The sequence below is a fragment of the Taudactylus pleione genome, unplaced genomic scaffold (assembly GCF_031769625.1).
Source record: "Taudactylus pleione unplaced genomic scaffold, aTauple2 ptg000025l, whole genome shotgun sequence".
Lineage (NCBI taxonomy): Eukaryota > Metazoa > Chordata > Amphibia > Anura > Myobatrachidae > Taudactylus > Taudactylus pleione.
In genome coordinates, this window is record NW_028284427.1 from 11297851 (window position 1) to 11311492 (window position 13642).

Sequence of the window (13642 nt, forward strand, 5' to 3'; positions counted from 1 at the left end):
GAGAACAGGTTAGTAGCTCAGGCACTGCTAAGAGCGACCAGGAAGTCGCAAGGTGAACAGAGGTTGCACAGGCTACTTGGTGCAGCTGATTAGCTGAGAGGTGAATGGTGATAGTGCAGGCTACTTGGAGTGGCAGATTAGCTGTGAGGTGAATGGAGGTGGCGTGGAGCTACTTGTTGCGGCTAGAGAGCCGTAGATGGTGGATGGTAGCTTAGAAGCTACATGTCGCGGCCTGGGAGCCGTAGGTGGTTGTTGGTAACGTGGAAGCTACTTGTCGTGGCTTGGGAGCCGTAGATGGTTGGTGGTAGCGTGGAAGCTACTTGTCGCGGCTTGGGAGCCGTAGGTTGCTGGTGGTAGCCTGGAAGCTACTTGCTGGTGGTAGCCTGGAAGCTACTTGTCGCGGCTTGGGAGCCGTAGGTGGCTGGTGGTAGCGTGGAAGCTTCTTGTCGCGGCTTAGGAGCCGTAGGTGGCTGGTGATAGCGCGGAAGCTACTTGTCGCGGCTTAGGAGCCGTAGGTGGCTTGATGGTAGCGTGGGAGCTACTTGTCGTGGCTTAGGAGCCGTAGGTGGCTTGATGGTAGCGTGGAAGCTACTTGTCGCGGCTTTCAGCAGAGAAGTCAGCAAATACTTTCAGAGCACAGTGTGGAGGCTCACTTAGACAGGCTAAGGAGACTTGTTGCACTGGCAACTAGTGAGAGCGGTGAAGATCCTTTTAAAGGGAGTGCTGGATGCTGACTGGCTGGAATAGAGGGAGAAGCAAGTCTATTGGAGGAAATCGCGTCACATGGGCAATCCATGATGGCTGCGCCCATGGACCGGAGACCCGCGGTGGATCCACGAGTGAAACGCCGAACCTGAGGCTGAGAACAGGATGCAGAAGCCGCCAGGGAGCAGAGGGAGTGATCGCCTGCAGGAACTGACCGGCGGGGAAGCAGGGAGCCGCGCCGCAGCGTTCTGAGAGGTAAGTGCCGGGGTCTGATTTTGGGGTCTCTATGGTGAGTTGTGACAGTTCACAGTTGTGGAAAACTACACTTCATCACATAGTCCTAGGGGGTATATTTACTAAAGTGTGGGTTTTTAGAAGTGGAAATGTTGCCCATAGCAACCAATCAGAGTCTAGCTATTATCTTCTAGAAGGTGTTAGATAGATGTTAGTAAATACCCCCTAGAATGAAAACTTTTTTTCTGGCATTGATAAAAGAAATGCATTTTCACTGCATCAGCTTGCATCTCTGAGATATAGGAGAGAGTAACCTTTGCTAGGTTTTGTTATCTTGTCTCTCCATTGTGTATTTTAATGATTTTACATTGGTTTTGGCTCTTTCTACCTTTTTTCCCTGTGGTTAGTGATGACTCATTTTCTTTAACTTCTTTCAACAAAGGCATCTTTGAAAACCTCTGCGCTACCTTTTGTCCAGTTGCAATCATTTAATTTTCTTCAACGTGCTGGCTATTATATTTGTCTTTGAGCTTCCTAAAAGTCGCTCACATTGTTGTTGTGTTTTTGGTTTTTTTACTATTTTTTATAGCAATTAACATCATCCATGCAAAACCGTAAAAATCTGTGTTGCTAAGCAGCCGGGGTTTTATAGACAATGTGTACATCTCTGCAGAAGCCAAGAAATAGTAAACAGCCGTAGTACAAAAAAACAACAAAAAAAATGTTGATTTCCTTTATGTCCCCAAATTTACTCTATTCTATCAAGCCTCTTGTTCATCAGTGTCCAATTTAACATTTATTCAACTTTCATAAATAATTCATTGGAGTTTGAGTAGAATAATTGAGCCTTTTTTTCCCCCTCCAAATCTTAGGCAATTTAGTAGTGAAAAGCCTTTCGATTAGAGCTTGAGTGGATTAGTTGATGCAGGATTTCCAGTTTGCTGATGAGGTTCTTTTTAGATACATCCCTGAGCAAGGAAATGTTAAAGTTTTTAAAATTCCATTCTATCTTGATGTGCGACTTTTATCATAGGCTGCAGATACTCTGTTAAAGGAAGCTTATAACCTTATTAAATAAGTCATGGATTCAATGACTGTCAATGTTTCAATGATTTCCAGAAAGCATTACTTATTGAATTATTAAGTGGTGGAAATATATGGATAAATATAACGCGGGTAAAAAGATTGGTTAGCGAGGAAAAGCAATTCATCTTGATCTATAAGCAGAGTAAAGCTGGGTACACACTATACGGTGTAACAAACAATACGACGGACGTTCCAATTTCACGAAAATCCCAGAACTCCCGATTTTTAGCTTGCACACTATGCAATGTTCTGAATGACGGCACAATACACTGTATTATGTCTGGCGATTATATCCAAGTAATAGTTTCTCCTGTACACTTGGTGCGGTTGTGAGTACACACTACACGATGTGCCCCTCATCTTTCATTGCATCATCTCCTCTGACGTGCAGCACAGTATATAGGACAATGCAATGTATATAGGACAATGCAATGAATGACGGCAGTGGACGACACTATACGATAATATATCATTACGAACCAATGTAGTAGAAGAGCCACTTCCCACTCAGACTAGCACTTCTACTACATTGGTTACAGCATGGAGTCTGGCAATGTAATATGCACACCAGTCAGAGGCACAATAATAGGTAAGTCCTGCTAATATTTAGACTGTGTAGTGCAGCTTTGGTTAATTTTTGGGGTGTGGGTCCCACTAGATTGCTTTGCTTATCTGCTTCAGGGCACCGCAGTATAACACATTTTCCTTTAACACATTTTAATACTTCACTGTCTGTTTCCTTTATATATATATATGTATTTCACTTTTTTATTTTTATGCTTTATATGCGGCCAGCGGCCAGCGGCTGCTCTTAACACTTCACTTTTCTTATTAGAGCGGTGCTTTGGGGTGGATTGGCTGGGCTAGTTTGGGGGTGTCCTGCGCTCTGGATTTGAGCATTAGTATGTTAGGGACCTGCCCGACAAGAGGTTACCCGGATATGGTGGGCAGGCCCATAAGCTTGGCCAAGATTATGCCAAATACCTCTATTGTATTTACTGCAAAATGTATTTATTTATATATAATCAGTTAATTTGGAGTTGTGCACCTGTATTTCTTCTTTGTGTATGTGATCCAGCAGTTCACTGGCGATCGCAGAATCCCGATGGCGGGGAATCTGCGCATGCGCCGGACCCATACTGCGCATGTGCAGTACGGGTCTGCGATGTCACACGCACTGTGGCAGCAGACTGCCAGTGATTGCCATTCTGCTGGTATTTCTGGGTGGGGAGGGAGCAGCAACAGCCTTAGTTTCCCAAAACGGTGGCGTGTTGTCGCTGTTGGAGGGGGGGGGGGGAGGTGACTGGAGAGGCCAGGATCTTTGTCGGCTGACGGAGATTTCCTGGCCTCTTTTACTCATCTGCAGCAGTAGACTTGTGTGACCCCATAGTCACTCAGTCGGCCGATGGGATCACAGATGATCCGGTGCTGCGTCCAAGTATGTAGCCCAGATCAGTAATGCATGCAAGAGGTGTGACGCCTCCTTCTGCATTACCATATTAGTGCTATCGCAGCTGCTAACATGTTGCCAGCTGCAATAGCAGATCTGTCCTCTGCTTCATCAACCCCACAGTGCAGTACCCCTAGGGAACCCCTCCCAATAAATAATAAAGGTTTTCAAATAGGGTTAAATTATGGGGTGACGTATATATTGAGGTGTTATAATGTTGGGAAAGCGAGAAAATTGTGGGTCCATGGCCAGCCAGGAAACTCCCAAGACCTTAATCCCGTTGAGAACTTGTGGCCAATCCTCAAGAGGCGGGTGGACAGACAAAAACCCACAAATGCTGGCAAACTCCAAGCATTGATTAGGCGAGAATTGGCGGCCATCAGTCAGTATGTGGCCCAGAAGTTGATTGACAGTATGCCAGGGCGATGTGCAGAGGTGTTGAAAAAGAAGGGTCAACACTGCAAATATTCTTTGTATAAACTTAATGTAATTGTCAATAAAAGCCTTTGACACTTGATATGCTTGTAATTTTACTTCAGTATACCATAATAACATGTGACAAAAAGGTCTAAAAACACTGAAGCAGCAAACTTTGTGATAACCAATACTTGTCATTCTCAAAACTTTTGGCCATGGCTGTACATCTATGCTGCTAAAACCACTATATTTTTTTTGGGGGGGGTGTTCTCCTATTCTTATTGACATATACCATGGAATGGGATAACTGTGTAAAATGCATAATCAGTGTTACTTAGATCCATAGATAAGTATATAAAGAATTTTAGACAGTTGTCTGCATAGATTTGTTTTTACAAGTTAATCAGATTTTTCAGCTAAACACCACTCTGTAGTAGTTAGCGAAATTGTGCTATATTAGGTTCTGCCACTCACACATATTTTTCATGCTAGTCTGGTTGATATACCTGGAACCCTTATGACAACTCCCGTATGACGCCCTCTATCTAAAACTACTTTGTTCCCTCTGTACACTGACTGAAACTTTTCCTGTGTGTAATTAATCAGGAATTTTTATGAGTAAACAAGTTTATTTTTCTGACTAAAATACATTGCCTAAAGCTGATCCTTCTTGTGATGCTGCTATGCAAAAATAGGATTTGACCCATAAATTAAAGAATGTTTCTCAAGATAAAAGCATTGACATTTTTCCCATGTATTAAAATCCTATCATAATTTGGGATAACAGCTGCCATCAGTGTTGCATGTCTGTCTTTTGAAGACAATGAAGGAATTAGCTACAGTATGTGCCAATTGTCACGACCAGGGTTTCTCGGCATGGTGGTCGACGGGTGTTACCTGTGAGGTCACTGTAGTGGGGGGCGGCTGGCGGTGGTGCTAGTGTGTAGCGAGGGGCATTGGCTGTGCGTGGCTCTGCGCAGGCATGCTGTCACGTTGGGCTGATGAGGCCTGGCAGTGCTTCCGTTCCGTTTGGCATGGGCACCGCCATCTTGCCTCCGGCCATGTGAATTGCTCGCCCAATCCTGGTTTGTCACATGCTCTCTCTGGCCAGTCACGGCACAGCACTTGGTATTTAGGGAGGTTCAGAGCCTCACTTCATTGCCAGTGCAACGTGTTTCTCAGTATAGCTGAGAGAGAGTTCCCTGTGCTCACCACCTGTTACTTGTGAAACGCTACCTGCCTGCCTGCTTGTCTGCTCCAACCCCGCTGGACTACCCTGCATCCTCCATTACCTTCCCTTGCCTGTGTACCTGAGTCCTGCTGTTCACCCTGCACCTTGCCTCCACTGACACTCTGCTGAATATTTCTTCCTCAGTCTGCATTCTTCAGTAATCTGTCACCACCTGGACAGTTCCCCTTGTCTGCCACTACCTGGACATTTTCTATTAACCAGTCACTACCTGGACATTTTCCATTGCCTGTCACTAACTGGTCATTCTCCTATTTGCCACACTAATGTGGTATAGCACCAAATAAAAGGATCTCTCTGCCTGTCTGTCCGTCTGTGCTAGGATGGTGAGATCCAACTATGTGATACCTAGAGGATACAGCCAAGGTGGTGCTGTGACAGCCAAGCCAGGTCAATTGTGCCTGGTGACCTTATGGTTTCTCAGTGTGGTTAATTAGTTATTTCCTCTTGAGCCACCAAAGGTTTCCAATATAGCGAATATGATGTCCAAACTGTTATCACATTAAAAAGGTGTTATAAAAGGGTGTGGATTGAAAGATCTACAGTAAAAAGGTAGCCAATGTCTAGATAGACACCAGATGTTAGACAGTCAATAGGTTGATGGGGACAAAAGGTCGACACACTAAAGGTCGACATCTAAGAAGGGCGACAGGTACAACACTTTTTATTTTTTGTTTGTTTTCTAACGCTAATCTTCACTCTAACCCTCCCCTTGGTGCCTAACCCTAACCCTTCTTCCTGGTGTCTAACCCTGTCGGGGTAGGTGCCTGACCCTAACCGTTCCTTCTAGTGCTTAACCATCTGGTAAGTCACTAACCGTCATAGGTAAGTGCCTCACCTTCTTACTTGTCAACCTTTTGTCCCTGTCGACGTATTCACTGTCTAACATCTGGGGCCAAATGTAATAGGGTGAGAGTTGAGAAAATGTGAGCGTTTTCTCACACTTTTTATACTCGGCCAATGCAATAGAGAACAAAGCAACAGAGAAAACTCGCATGTTTTTCAGACTCAAAAAACTCACGATTTAAAATTTCATCCAGATGTTTTCGCATTTTGAAGATGAATCTCAACCAATGTGAGAGTTTACTGCTAAACTCTTACATTTTCTAAACTCTCACCCTATTACATTTGGCCCCTGGTGTCTATCTAGACATTGTCTACCTTTTTACTGTACATCTTTAGACCGGATCCCTCTATCATCACTATAGGAGAGATGTTACTGCTTCCTGCCAGCACCCTTTTCGGTGTGAACTCAAAAGGAAGGGAACCTCACAAGTGGCGACTGAATATCGTACCAGAAACCATACGCGTTTCGTCCCTCACAGAGCACTTCTTCAGGGGTAATATCAAAATTCTAAAATCTAAAAAGGTTGGAGACAATATTTCACTGATAATTCACAGGGTAGGAGTGTATTGGTCTTCAGACCAGTAGTAGCTTCTGGTATCCTCCCAAACAGCGTGTCCTAAGCAGGCAGTGTCTGCCCTCACTGCAGTGGTGTCATACAACACCCGTTGCAAAATATATTTAAGTTGTGTGCAAACATATGAATTCTTCATTTTCACCCATATATTTTCTGTATGGAAACCAAAGAAATACACCTTGGGGTAAATTTACTAAGAATCAAGTTTGGTCTAGTTTTTATGATTTTAAACTCACTTTGCTTCACCGAAACTCGGGTGAGTTTACCCTATAACAACTCGTTTTGGGTCCGGTGCTGGATTTAATTATAGGGGGACCCCTATGCATTTTTCCCCCCTATAATTAAACCCAGGACTGGCCCTGCAGCCTGGTGCTGGTACCTAAATTACGGTGGAACCCTACTCATTTTGTTCCCCGTAATTTTAGGAACCAGGACTGGCTGGCAAGTCCGGGGCTGGTTAGGCCTTTTTTTTTTGGGGGGGGGGGGGTCCTATGTAATTTAAAAAAAAATAAAAACACTTTATATTAGGTTTACAAGCAAAAACATACACAAATCACACTGATCTGTGTATGTATCTGATAAACTCGCAGCTCAGGAGGTGAGTGTTTAAAACTTCAAATTCACAGTGAGTTTGCTATAATCTCATACAAGATTGGAACCTCGATTCTTAAGGGGCCTATCCATTAACAGACATAGAAACGACAGCACGATTACGACATTGTAATCGTGCTGTCATTTCTATGTCTGTGATGTGTCTACACTGAACATTCAGTGTAGGGACATCCATCATCCCCATACATGCTGACCCTGACGTGATCATCAGGTTGACCAGCATGTACGGGCGATGATAGATTTGAAACGACCAGCGGGTGCGCTGACCGACCTAAATGTGCCCGATACATGCGTGATTTGCAAGCGATTGCCCGATGTCATTATCGTGCAATCGCCTGCAAATATCGCGAAATGGATACGCCTCTTTGCGAGTTGCATCTTTTTCATGTAAAGTACTTACTAATTTGGCCGATGGTGAGTTTTTTCGAGTTTGCAATCTCACATGAGTTTTAACAGTGAAAAGAGAGAACTCTCTTCCAAACTCACTCAAGTTTGTATTTAGTAAATTTGCGAGACGAAAAACATGTCTAAACTCACCCAAACTCGATTCTTAGTAAATTTACCCCCAGGTGTAGTAGTAGTAACCGGTATAATATAGTTTGCAGTGCCATTTATTTAACTGCTACCTCTGTTAAGAGCTGTCTAAGCTTTGGTGATGAGGCTTAGTGACTTTACCTAACATTACAATTACTTGAGCGAGGAAGAATGAGCAATGACATGGGCTGTCACCAGGGTTGCAGACTTTCATTAAAGTGGTTTTCATGGAGCTCAGAGGGACTTGTCAGGAAGTCACTGTGACTCACCCTGGTGAACAATCAGCTGTTGAGCTCTGTGCAGATAGTGCTGGTCATGGTTTGCAATCACAGAAACCACAGAGAATGGTTGAATATAGATAACAAGGAGATCACTTGTTAAGAAAGTCAGCCTCTTACTGTAACTCATGTTATGGGCATATTACAGAACTAATTGGCTTTTTTTTATTTTTTGTTTACCCTTCTGGTGCCAAAAGTCTGATTCACTTGCACACAGAATTCTCATGAAAAATGTCTGCATTAAGCACACAAGGTTTCAGGCTTTCAAATAAAATGTTTAAGCTAAAGCAAAGTTCAAAAATGGATGTATTTTGACATACTTTTTTATGTAACAATTTTGTGCTGCACAGTTTAATAAACACAAACACTCTTGTGACGTAAGGGCCCCATATACGGTGCGATAAGACGGCTGATCATATCGGGTGACAGCGCGTGACATATCGGGCGGTCCCCACGCACGGAGCGATCCGAAGGCCGACCGCCCGATATGCCGGCACCCACCTCCCCCACCCGCATAGTGCTGTATGGGATCGTTCATCGATCCCCCAGATCAATTGAACAAACAGAAAGATCTGGATGAAAGACGGACGACCCCACGGGAGCGCACAGCAGACAATATCCTGCCCCCACACGGAATGATATACTGTAGCGGCGATATTGTTCAAAACCGCTATTTTGCTCCATATGTGGAGGCCTTTAGGCCTCATTGAAAATGTATCTTTTTTTTTATTTTTTTAAAGTGCTTAGCATTGTAATTGTGTAATTGTTTTTAGGCTAGTGGCAATGGTTCCCAAACTGGCTGCTCTAGGGCACTTGCAGGGGTGCCACTGGGTGGTGGTTCAGTACCAAATCAAATTATTTATGATCATTGTGACAGGCAAAACCAGTGCTGGGGCTGCGAATAATAATACAGTATACTAGCTGGGATACCCGGCTTTGCCCAGGTTGAAGAATGGACCTTGAAGTACATCTGCAGACTTCATTTTTTACATTGCAGACCACCATTGGAGACCATGACATATAAAATGTGCTTGGAGGAAATTAGTATCTTTTGGTGCAGGTGCAGCGTTACAGTTGGTCCTCTGACTCACTGCTCTTCTGTTGCAGCTCTGCTGCCCCCACTGGTACATATCAGCCTGTGCATTCAGATCAGTGCAGTTTTAGGCACTGGAAGACATTCTGAGCAAACTTGCTGAAACAAAAATTTCACATCAGAGACTACACGACCTACTTGGTAGACACCATGTAGACCTCCATGGCCCTGACAAACTTCATAGCCAAAAACCTAATCCTGGTCAAACTACACCACCATGCCAAATATGATGGAGCTAGGTACAAAACTCTGGCCGTGCATAAAGGACGCACACACACACACTTTTTTGCTTATTATATAGATGTGGACAAACAAGCGCAACCCTGCTCACCACCATATAACTGAACTTAAGGATGATGCAGTGCGCGCCATAGCACACTGTAGAGTATGCATGTGCGGGGAATCGCATGGCGCAATGCGTGCGCGCTTTTGTGGCACAATCATCCACAATGTAACGGCACATCTGTATGTATGTATATACTGCTGCATAACCATACATATGTCATATTCTTGTATATATTGTTTCTATTGAAAAACCAATAAAATACACTTGATTAAAAAAAAAACAATACGGTTACGATAAAATAAGTTGGAATTAGTATGAAATTAATTTGTTAATATTATTTGTTACTAATAACAAGTTTAATCCTGTCTTTAGTGAAAGTGAAACTTTAAGAAAATGTTACAACACATCTTTGTGTCATAGTCTAGTCAGAATTCCGTCTCAGGTGAATCTTTTTATCGGGATACTAAATAATGACCAAACTCAGACATGTGCTGTACATTTATTATTGCCAAATGATATTATTAGCTTGTCATAAATATCTTCTGTTTAGAGTACAAAATAAAAGAACCTAAGGATGATAGATGAGCACAATTTACTTACTTTAATAATTTTTGCTGAATTTCTCAATAAGAAAAGGGGTGCCGTGAAACTAATGCTGATACTCTAGCTTGCTGTGATTCAAAAGAGTTTGGGAAGCACTGGGCTAGTGGAATTTATATGGTGGTGTACCAAGTTCTGTATGTGCAGGGACATGAGAACTTGTGGTATAGTGTGCACCCAGCTTTAGTTTTCTTTTTAATGCTGAAAAATCCCACTACTGTAGCATGTTATCCAGTTATTTTGTAAGAGTTGAGTATGGTAGGATTATGTGATGAAGACTTATTAGAATTAATATTGTTTATTTATAAGGCGACAAAGTACTGGCCAAGGGGGTGCAAACTAGAAGATGAGAGGAGGGAGAGACTGTCCAATGTAGTCATAATCCTCTCTGTAGACTTGCTGTTGCTGGCATTTTTTAGTTTTGACATTCCATGTACTGCAGTTGCATACTTCAATCCCATTGTCAAGTAGATGGGCAATTTATGAACCTCTACCAATAAACTCAATTTACAATTTAATCTGGATTTATTTCTCACCGCTGGCTCGCATGCTTTAGCATAGTCTTTAAAGCTAAATCTGTATTTTTTTTTGTAGGTTTTTCGCACAGATTTAATAACTGCTATGAAAATCCCAGATTCCTACCAGCTTGGTCCAGATGACTTCTACATACTGGCTGATCCTTGGAGGCAGGAATGGGAGAAAGGAGTACAGGTGCCAGCAGGCTTAGAAGTAATACCTCAGCCAGAGGTCAGGTGGGTGAAATCTTGTATCTATCTCTTTAAAATAATAATAATAATAATTAATAGATTGGTGTCTGCACAGTAGACGGTCACCAAATTACTGATTAGCAGAAATAATTTGTGGCATTTCCTTAGATGCCTTTTATGTTTTACTTTGAACGATCTATGGGCCTGATTCAGCAGAGGACGCTTAACTGTTGTTGGACGCAGATTCACGATTATCGCATGCAGCCCCCGCATGACAGTCAGAGGCATTCGCAGGGCGGGGACGGCTGTCTGTGTAACCACCGTTTTCCGAGAGTGCCAAGGCCAGAGTCTGCGTCCATTGACGCAGATTGCCGGCTGAGGCTTACTCGGCTGGACGGCGCCGTCCAACATTGCAACCGTCGTGATGGTGATCACGGTGATTGTCCGGCGGGCAAAAAGTCCAGGACTTTTTGCTGGCAATTGAATACGGGCCTTAGACGTTTTCACGGCAAGTTGCGTTATGCTTCATATACAAACTCAGACGCACACAGATATAGAGGTGTCACATAACAAATTAATCAGTGCAGTCTTGTGATGTGGCTTGTCGCATCCAATTGCGACTAAGACACATTTTTGTGCAAAAAAGAAGCTTGCCATAAACAGCCGCACGCCTAGGTTTATGAGGACACATTTGTACTTCATTCATGTCATAGGGTATTCTTCAATGCAGGGCCGGCTCTAGGGGTGTTTGACCAGTGCGGTCACACAGGGGCGCCACCCGTAGACGGGCGGCAACCCACCCTAGCATCCCGATTTCCCACCCGCGTGCCGAAGTGGCCTGCGGGTGGTCAAATCGGGAGGCTGGGGACCCCCACTGCCACAGCTGCGTGGCGGAGCCGGACCCCTGGAAAGTTAATGCGCGCACGTCACCATTCACCGACGGGAGAGGCTGGGGGAAGCCCAGCCAGTGACGGAGTGCTGGGTTTTACCCCCAGCCTGACATTATTTGGAGGCGTGCCATGCGGTATGCCTCCAAATAACGTCACATAGGGGGCGTGGTCTATGGTAATTAGGCCACACCCCCAAATTCGGACTTAGGGCGCCATTTCGAGGGCCGGCACAGGGTGCTCCGAACCCTGGAGCCGGCCCTGCTTCAATGATAGTGGGTTAAGCTCTTGATAACTGTCAGCTTGTAGGAGCAGCTGCCACCAAGAATAATCTCCACAAAGCAGAACCAGGACAATTCATATTTCCATTACTTTTTCGGGAAAGTTACTAATAAGGTACCCGGTTAGTACTTCTATAAATATGCAGACTGCTGTGCTGGCACCTTAATCTGTGGTTTTACAACATACAATTACATCTGGGAAGTGTACACATACATAGTCACTGTAACTTTAATTGCATTTTAATATATTTATGGAACAAAACAATAGTGTGAGCAATTTCCTGCAAAATTTGCTTTAAACTTTATCAACTCAACTAGTTGGTTAAGTAATGTTATCAACCTATTACTATCCTTAAAATATTTTTAATGTATAGACAGATGACATATTGCAAAGTGCTGTATAATGGGAGGATCATGATTAAAACAAATTAACAATAAAAAAGGACAAATGAGTTTATAATCTAAAAATTACCATTTACCCCATATCAAAGAGACAATGGGCAGGAATATTCTCAAAATTCTATGTACAGTCTGTCTTTATGTATATGTTCAACTTTGTATAAAGAGTATGTAAAATGAAAGATAGTGTTATTGCTGTCAGTTCTGTGTATATATTGAGAAGCTTACAGTTTAAAAGTTTTCGACAACAATAGGCTTTTATCTAGATAATTCTTTTGGGAAATTCCCCCACAGTCTGAGAAGTCATCACCTTACTAGTAAAGTAAAATCAACATGGGGGTAATTGGCTGTCTGTTAATATCTCCTAGCAACAATGGTAACAATACCACTTGCAATAAAGAAACAAAGAGGTCTGTATTATGGAGTATATTCTACCAATGAACATAAACAGAACTATTATACCCTTTCAGACCAAGCCTCTAACCTGGGATATTGCCAGGTCATCCTGGATCCTGGCTTGGTCTGAAAGGGTCAACCATTTTTGGGTGTACCGGGATCTCTACACTGGTCGAGACCAGGATTATTCCCGGATCCGATCCGACTCTGCTGTGGCGTGAATGGCACAACCCAGGTTATTCAATTTGGGTTACAGTAAAATTATCTTCTTGGTGGCTGAGGAGCGCTGACACCCACTTTTTATGACTCATCTTTATGAGTCTGTAACAAAACATCCCCTTCTAATGACTCACACACTTGGGAGAATAACCCGGGTCCAAGGTATGGTGTGTAAAGGCCCCCATACATCAGAGATTGATTGCAGCAATCGTGTAATTTGCAATCGATTGTGTATAAAAATCTTTTCCTCTTTCAATCGATTGCAGTTTGCAGAATTGCCACAATCGATTGAAAAAGAGAAAGATTTTTATACACAATCGATTGATTGCAGCAATCGTGCAATTTGCAATCTCTGATGTATGGGCGCCTTTACATGTATGAGAGGTTGTAACACGGCTTGAATCCGAGTTCAAAAAACCCAGGGTGGACCCAGGATTTTGGTCTGAAAGTAGTATTACAGTACATAAAAATACATTAATTATGGGCAGTGGTAGTACATATCTTAGGGTAAGTAGTGTGAGAAATGTGGGCCTGATTCAGAGCCGCTCGTAAGCGGCCGCTCGTTCGCTCCGAGCGATGTTCGCACAACTGCGCATGCGTATGGGTCGTAATGCGCATGCTCCAACCAGTCATTGCGGTCGGAAATCGAGCGCTCGCAAAACAGCGAGTGCCTGCTAATTTGAGTGACAGAATGAGGCGTTTGTGGGTGGTAACAGGGGAAGGTGCTTGAAAACGGGGAGTGGTGATCCGAACGCAGGCGTGCCAAACGGTCAAAACGGGCGTTTTAA

General features: G+C 43.5%; 1 protein-coding gene across 1 annotated transcript in view; it reads left to right on the forward strand.

Annotated features, from left to right (window-relative positions):
- JADE2 (jade family PHD finger 2) overlaps window positions 1-13642 on the forward strand; it is a 490240-nt gene that overhangs the window by 134860 nt on the left and 341738 nt on the right. Inside the window, exon 4 of the mRNA XM_088451347.1 lies at window positions 10560-10717. Coding sequence (XP_088307473.1) covers window positions 10560-10717 — 158 coding nt within the window. The remainder of the gene's footprint in view (window positions 1-10559; window positions 10718-13642) is intronic.